At 55.7% G+C, this 8,145-nt stretch overlaps 1 protein-coding gene across 1 annotated transcript in view; it reads left to right on the top strand.

Annotated features, from left to right (window-relative positions):
- LOC113959899 (dystrobrevin beta-like) overlaps positions 1-8,145 on the top strand; it is a 105,227-nt gene that overhangs the window by 32,199 nt on the left and 64,883 nt on the right. Inside the window, exon 11 of the mRNA XM_027669190.1 lies at positions 7,964-8,053. Within this exon, the coding sequence (XP_027524991.1) occupies positions 7,964-8,053 (90 nt within the window). The remainder of the gene's footprint in view (positions 1-7,963; positions 8,054-8,145) is intronic.

Raw genomic sequence — 8,145 nt, forward strand, 5'->3', positions numbered from 1 at the left:
ATTTCCCAGGAGTTTGAGCTGCCCTGACTGGAGCTGGGATGTGCTGGAGGGTTCCTGGGCCATCCATCACCCTGTCAGCCTGTCAGGGTGGGGCAGCACGTGGCCCTGTCTTTGTACCCTCCTTTCCTCCCCTCCCAGCCTGGAGAAGGGGCAGGTGGCAGCAGTTAATGACAGGGTGAGGTGAGGAGGGAGAAATGGGCTTTTCCCCCTCCCTGTTCCTGTCCTGTCAGCTCCCACTGTCTGATCTCACTGTCCTGCCCAGGATTTACTGCAGCTCCTCTTGCCCCAGGTTAATCCCTGATGTGAGGGCTCATCAGGGACTGAAATTAGGGGCCTCATTTCCCTGGCTGGAGGCACTGTCACATCTTGGCAGCTCCAGATGGATCCGGGGGGGTCGCTCTGGGTGCTCCTGGGAGCTGGATGGGGTTTGGAGCTGCATTTCCATGTGCTGGGCCCCTTCAAACTGCCCACTGCTCACTTGGCTCCTCTCTGAGAGCCAGATTTGTTCATAAAATTATAATGTATTTTCTTACCGTAATCAGTGATGGATGAAAATGTTAGGAGTTGTGTTTTTCCCTGTCTGGAGACACAGAATTCCTCCTGAGGACAGGAAGGATTGGGCTCAACCCACCCTTGAGCGTCCTCAGTCCTGAAAGGGACCGAAAGGGCATCAGCAAAACTGGATTAGAAAACTCCTTTTGTCATTTCCTGCTTTTAAGAATGTGGAAATAACCTCCCTTTGACCACTGGTTTTTTTTGGGAATAAGCCTGAACTGAATGAATTCAATGCCTTGAATTCACTTCTTTTTGTGAACTAAAAAGCGAAAAAAACCAAACAAACCAGAGGAGCCCCCCCCTCAGTGCTCCTGCTCAGTCTGCCAGAGGAACATCCATCACTTCCAGCCTCCTCATCCTCTGCTTTCAGTGGGGCAAAACATCCAGAGGGGCACTGAGCTGCAGCTCCAGCCTCTCAGTGCTGTGTTGGGCAGGAGGCAGGAGCTCCCTGGGTTGGGCAGGAGAAAGGAGCTCTCTGGGTTGGGCAGGAGCTCTCTCTCTGTGTTGGACAGGAGGAAGGAGCTCTCTGTGCTGTGCAGGAGCTCTCTGTGTTGGGCAGGAGCTCTCTCTCTGTGTTGTGCAGGAGGAAGGAGCTCTCTCTCTGGGTTGTGCAGGAGGCAGGAGCTCTCTGTGTTGTGCAGGAGCTCTCTGTGTTGTGCAGGAGCTCTCTGTGCTGTACAGGAGGAAGGAGCTCTCTCTCTGTGTTGGGCAGGAGCTCTCTGTGTTGGGCAGGAGGAAGGAGCTCTCTCTCTGTGCTGTGCAGGATCTCTCTCTCTGTGTTGTGCAGGAGGCAGGAGCTCTCTGCCATCCCCAGAGTGCTGCAGACAGATTGGGGTCAGGGGGAGCTGGTTCTGGGCAGGGCAGAGCTGTGGGAGCAGCTGGGGGGGGGGGGTTTCCACATCTGGGATGTGACTCCTCAATTCTGGTATTTTCCATCTTCCAAAATGAAGGTTTCCAGAGGAAAAAGGCTGATGGATCCTCTGGCATGTTCAGTGGGAGGGTGTGGAGCCAGGTGGGAGCTCTGGGTGTTTGTTGGCAGGTTTATAAAGGGGAGGTTTGAATGCAGCCCTGGTGGTGTTTGTTCCTGTGGTCACAGAATCCCAGAATCCCTGAGGTTGGAAAAGCCCTCCCAGCCCATGGATCCCCCCTGTGCCCCATCCCCACCTTGTCCCCAGCCCAGAGCACTGAGTGCCACAGCCAGGCCTTCCTGGGACACCTCCAGGGCTGGGCACTCCAAACCTCCCTGGGCAGCCCCTGCCAGTGCCTGACCACCCTTTCCAGCAGGAAATTCCTCCCAGGGAAACCTGTCCCCAGTTAGGTCTAAACACCCTCCCACACTGTTTGTTCTCACAGGAGCCACACTCAGTCCGGGGGTTACGCAGCATCTTCTACATTCACACCCATGACAGAAGTTAAATATGTTTTCTTCCTTGTTCAGAAGGCTCCAGGGAGAGCTGAGAGCCCCTTCCAGGGCCTAAAGGGGCTCCAGGAGAGCTGGAGAGGGACTGGGGACAAGGCCTGGAGGGACAGGACACAGGGAATGGATCCCACTGCCAGAGGGCAGGGAGAGATGGGAGATTGGGAAGGAATTCCTGGCTGGGAGGGTGGGGAGGGGCTGGCACAGGTTACTCAGAGAAGGAGCCTCCAGCACTGGGTGTTCAGGGACCAACAGCTGCTCATTGGTCTGAGAAAGGTCTTCAAACAGAACTCCTGTTGAACACCAGGCCTATAGAAGCTGTCACCAGTGATACAACAAACCCCTGCATCCTTGCTTCTGATTTCTGAGGAGACCATTTGGTCTCTTTTTGGTCGGGTGAAACGTTGTTCTTACGGCCGAAAATCACAATTATTTGCAACTTAAGAGCTGAGGGTGGAAGGGACGTGATGTCACCTGCCTGGAGGATGTTCCAAAGCCACCTTTTTGCAGAGGTTTAGTTTCCACCAGCCCTGACTTGGATTGTTTTCAGCCTCCTGCTGCTGAGCCCACTGGTGCTCTGCTGTTCCTCACCTCTCACAGCCCTCCTGCCTTGGTGTGGTCTGTCCCTGTTTAGCTCTGCTCTGTCCAGCACCCCTGAGCACCCCCTGAGTTCTGTTGGCAGATGTGGGCACAGCTGGGCAGTTCCCAGCCCTCTGATCAGACCCCCCAAAACCTTCCCCCACCCTCAGCTCCCACGGGTGGGTTCCAGGACGTTGGATGTCACTGACACTGTCCTGGGGGTTGTTCAAGTTCTGTAACCCACAGGGGATTTTTTATTTGCTTGGCAGCTCAATTTATCTTCCAGCAACTTCCAGTGTGCCTTTTTTCCCCTTTGTCCCTGTGTCCACATTCACCTCTCCAGCATCTCCTGCCTATCCAGGCCCCAGTTCCAGCTGGGAGTGGCTGGAATTCCTGTCACTACCCACTCTGCCCTTTCCCTTGGACACAGCTGGAGCACATTCCTTTTCTTCTGCTTCCTCCACTTCTGTGATCCCCAGAGATCCCAGAGCCACTTTAGCCATCATTTTAGCCCCAAAAAAGGTTGTGGGGAGGAGAGTTCAAGAACAGGAGCCCGGGTGGACCTGGCACTGGTTGCTGGGGAGGTGTAGCCATGAGAGGTGTGTCGTGCCATGAGTCACAGCACGTCCCATAATGCCCTGTACAGACCCACCTGGCACCAAAACAGGCTCTGTTTTTAGCAAAGGGATAAAAACACCTCTCTGTGAGAGGGAGGGGAGATCCCAGCTCCAGGTGATGGTGCTCAGTGGTGATGATGGGAGAGGGAGGGAGGCAGGGGGAGGAGGGAGGGTGGGACAGGCTCACTGTGGTGCATCCCGGCTGCTCCACACACAAAGCCAGTGTTTCATCAGTTATTATTTAGATGGAGGTGCCTGGAGGTGTTCATTTTTAACCTGTGGTTCCAAAATCCCTCGGGAGCAGCCGTGAGTCAGGGGGAGGTGGGTGGAGGGACCTGCCTCAGGTGGGAGTTTGGTGGGGAGGGAAAACTGTCCCAAAGCAGCTGCAAGGGGAACACTTGGGGCGTTCACACCCTGCTCCTGAGAGGTTCTAAAATTCAACATCAAGGGGGAAATATGTAAGTGCAGAAGCTCTTGGGTCCCACGAGGAAGGTGCTCAGACTCACCCTGGGGGCAGCTGGAGCTCAGGGCGTGGCTGAGGGGGGAGCAGGAGGGACAGGACCTGTGGGCAGGGTCACTCTGCTGCACCCTCAGGATGCCCTGGGGGCATTTCCATCCTGCTCTGTGTGCCTTCCCTCAGCTCAGCCCAGCTCCTGCCAGCTCTCCTGGGGCTTCCCCTGTGCCCAGCAGTGCTGCTGCAGGTGATCCCACACCCTCCACTGCACCAACAGCACTTATTCACTCCAGTTCTTCCTCCTGCTGGTTCAGGGTGGGTTTTCCAACAACTTTATTGCAGTCCAGCTGCTGTCAGAGGCCTGTGGGGCCCGATCCATGCTGGAATCACAGAATCCCAGGATCGCCCTCCGGGATCACTGAGCCCACCCTGTGCCCCATCCCCACGTTGTCACCCAGCCCAGAGCACATCCAGTCATCCCTTGGACACCTCCAGGGACCCTCTCCACCCTTCAGGGGTTCTGTGGGATTTCCTGGGATGTGGGGAGTTAATCCTTGAGCTGTGTGATCCGAGTGTGCCACGGCCCTGCTTCCCAAATTGCTGGGCTGGATTCTGTCACCTGCACTGAGCAGAGTGGGGTGATTGTCCTTTCTGACCTTGACACCTATTTAAATCAATCAGGGGGGAAAGGCAGCATGACAGAAAGCAGGGGACCCCTCTGGGCCACGTCCTGGCACCTCTTCCCAAAGCTCCTTCCCTTCCCCAGAGCCAGAGCAGCCCCAGGCAAGCCTGCAAAGATTTCCCAAGGTGTGAGCCAGCATAACAGGAGTTTGCAGGGGTTTCTTGGTGTAAATTGCAGGATTTAAAACAAGTTGTCTCTCCGACTTGGCTCTCCTGGTGGGTTCTTCAGACAAGAAATCAGATTGAGACACCAGAGCACCATTTAAGCACCTCAGTAATTCACTGAGGTGCTCGTAAAGAGGCAGAGCCAAGTCTCAGTGTGTGAGATTTGGGGCAGGAGCCAAGGAACCTCCCAGTCCCCATTACCTGAAGTGTGTGGGTGCATGTTCTGAGCACCCAGAGCCCAGCCAGCAGCCCTGGGGCAGGACAGGGAGGCTCCTCCAGCCTCCTTTCTCTCCTCTCACTCAGTGTCCCTTCCCTTCCTCCCTCAGGGCTGCCTCTGCTTCTCCCTCTCTCTTGACTGTGGGTTTGCTGGTGTAACCTGGGTTTGTGTTTGGTGGCTCTTGAGATGTGAAAAGTGTGGGAAATATCCCTCAAAATCAGGGTTTAATGAGGAATTCAGTTCCAGCCTGTGGCTCGCTCAGGGGGGGCGAGGGCTTTGTCCTTGGAGTCCTGTCAGCCTGTGGAGCCAGGCTGGGAGAGCTGGGGGTGCTCAGCTGGAGAAGGGAAGGATCCAGGGAGACCTTGGAGCCCCTTGCAGAGCCTAAAGGGGCTCCAGGAGAGCTGGAGAGGGACTGGGGACAAGGCATGGAGGGACAGGACACAGGGAATGGCTTCCCGCTGCCAGAGGGCAGGGAGAGATGGGAGATTGGGAAGGGATTCCTGGCTGGGAGGGTGGGGAGGGGCTGGGCTGGAATTCCCAGAGAAGCTGTGGTGCCCCTGGATCCCTGGGAGTGTCCAAGGCCAGGCTGGACAGGGCTTGGAGCAACCTGGGCTGGTGGGAGGTGTCCCTGCCCATGGCAGGGGGTGGCACTGGATGAGGTTTAAGGTCCCTTCCCACCCAAACCAGTCTGGCATTCCATGATCCTGCTCTCTGATCCGTGTCACCCACGTGCAGCCATAACCTGGATTTTCAGGAGTAGAACCCAGGGGAAGGTGAGGGGGTGGTGCTGTGCTGTCAGGATTCCACGTTGCTGTTCCTCAGGCTCTGTCAGGAGTGGGTTTTTGCTGGAATTCCTGCCTGAAGGTCCCAGGGATGGATGCCTTCAGCTTCCTGAACGTGTTATAAAACAATGGGCCGTGCCCACGCACAAGGGTAGGGAGTAAAAATAGCTGCCGTGTCCCTGTGGAGAACAAATAGTGTCAGGGAGTGGAAGTGGGGTGATTCCTGCAGGGTGGGCGGGCTGGGGAAGGAGGGGGAGCACTGATGGAGCAGGGACTGACTCATGGAGCTCTTGACACTGTCCCAGATGGTATTTGCATAAACCAGCGAGGTTTAAACGTGGCCTGGGTGGATCTGCTGTCGTGTGGGTGCAACACCAGCGGGAAAGCTGCAGTCAGGGAAGGCAAACATTGGTGTTTTCCTCCCCGGGGGAGCACGTGGCAGGTGGGATCCCACGGGATCAGCTCCCAGCGTTGCTCAGTCCGTGTCCTGCAGGGTGAAACAGGGCACAGCCACAGCCCAGTGCCACACTGGGGGGACTGGGGTTCTCCAGAGGGCAGGCTCTGCATCAGGCTGGTCCTGAGGGTCACTGTTCCACTGCCCATCACCTCTGCCAGGCTCCTTCCTCTGCAGGAGAGCCCTTGGGATGAGTTAGAATGGAAAAGGCCTTGGAGCCTGTGGTGGTTCCAGCAACGTGCCTGCCACAAACCACAGCTGAAATGAAGCTTTTCAGCACCTGCCAGTGGCTTGCTTAAGAATTCCTGTGAGTGGTGGTTCATGTTGGGTCCCCCCATCACAAACCCCCTGTTCCACAGGCTGCTCCTTAGCCTGGAGGGCTCCATGCCAGTAATTCCATTTTACCTCTGTTTTATAAGGCCTTGCTCTGCTTCTGGCAGGCGCCTCTGACATGTTGCTGCACATAACAGGGAAAGAAAAGGGTTTGTGTGTCCAAAAATGTGGGGTTTGTTTGCCTGGTCTCAGTCTGTTGGTGGTGAAAGCAATAAATGCCACGTTTTCAGAAAAGGCTCCTGAAGGAAAAACTTCCTGGGCTTGTGTGGGGGAGGAATTAAGTGCAGGTGGTGAAGTGGAAGAGTGGCTGGAATACCTGGCAGGAATGACAGATGGAATAATGCTGAAATAATAGTGACACCTGCCCAGGAACCATCTCTTAGGTAATGATTTGATCTCACATCTGCACTGCTCACCTCCCTCTGCATGGGCCACATTCCAAGTGGGACAGCAGAGGGATTCCTGCCATCATCATCATCATCATCCTCCCCCTGGGCTGGGGAGGGTGATGGGGCAGAATCCCCGTGTCACCCTTTGGGTGGGGAAGGGAGGGTTGTGTCCTTGTGTGCAGTGCCTGGGCCATAAAAAGAACCATTTTGCTGCATTTTCCCAGGGTTTTTTCCCCATTCTCCCAGTTCCTGCTCCTGTCGTGAGCGTGGCAGGAACCAGCACCTGTTAAATGGGCTGTGCAGAGAAATAGTTATTTATTACTCGTTTTGTTCTGGTTCTGTATTCCCTGCAATCGATCCCTGTGCATGGAAATAACCAAAACTGCAGCAGCTTTGTTTTCATGAGTCCTCAAACCAAGCAGCAAAGTCCATCACATCCCCAGTCCCTGTCAGGGGGCAGCACTGCCCACACCAACCACGCCAATTTGTCAGATTTGCCTCAGATTTTTTTTCTGGTGGATCTGTGCTGTGAGAGAAGGAGCCTGGGCACTGTCAGCTCTGGTTTTAGACACAGTAATGAAGCTGCAGCTGTGGTTTGGGGGTTTGGGGGTGTTTTCCTGCAGGAAGGGATGTTCATGGAAAGGGTGGTCAGGCACTGGCAGGGGCTGCCCAGGGAGGTTTGGAGTCCCTGGAGGTGTCCCAGGAAGGCCTGGCTGTGGCACTCAGTGCTCTGGGCTGGGGACAAGGTGGGGATGGGGCACAGGGGGGATCCATGGGCTGGGAGGGCTTTTCCAACCTCAGGGATTCTGTGGAATGTTCCTTGAGCACCTGCAGGGACGGTGACTCCACCACCTCCCTGGGCAGCCCCTCCCAGTGCTTAAACCTCCCCAGATGTCCCTCTGAGCCATGTTCCTCCATCCCCAGAAGGTGTCCCACCCCTGACTCCTGGCAGCACGTGGCCATTTTTACCAACTCCCCTGGTTTGTTTGGATTTGTCCCCATTAGTTTTGATTTGTCCCCATTGTTTGGATTTGTCCCCGTTAGTTTGGATTTGTCCCCGTTAGTTTGGATTTGTCCCCCTTGTTTGGATTTGTCCCCATTGTTTGGATTTGTCCCCATTGTTTTGATTTGTCCCCATTGTTTTGTTTTGTCCCCGTTTGTTTTGATTTGTCCCCATTGTTTTGTTTTGTCCCCATTGTTTTGTTTTGATTTGTCCCCATTGTTTTGTTTTGTCCCCATTGTTTGGCCCCGTTTGCTCCCGATCCCCTCCCTGCTCACGTTGTGTTCTCTCTGCTCTCTCTGCCTCTCCCTCCCCCCCAGGTCCCAGCCCAGCCCGGACCCCCCCAGCGCGGTGGCCGACGAGCACTCCCTGATAGCCACCTACGTGAGCCGGCTGCAGCACGGGCCACGGTCAGTGCCAGGGGCAGGGCACAGCCAGGGCAGAGCCAGGGCAGTGCCAGGGGCAGGGCAGAGCCAGGGGCATGGGCAGTGCCAGGGCAGTG

Source organism: Corapipo altera, unplaced genomic scaffold, assembly GCF_003945725.1.
Source record: "Corapipo altera isolate COAL_440 unplaced genomic scaffold, ASM394572v1 288, whole genome shotgun sequence".
Lineage (NCBI taxonomy): Eukaryota > Metazoa > Chordata > Aves > Passeriformes > Pipridae > Corapipo > Corapipo altera.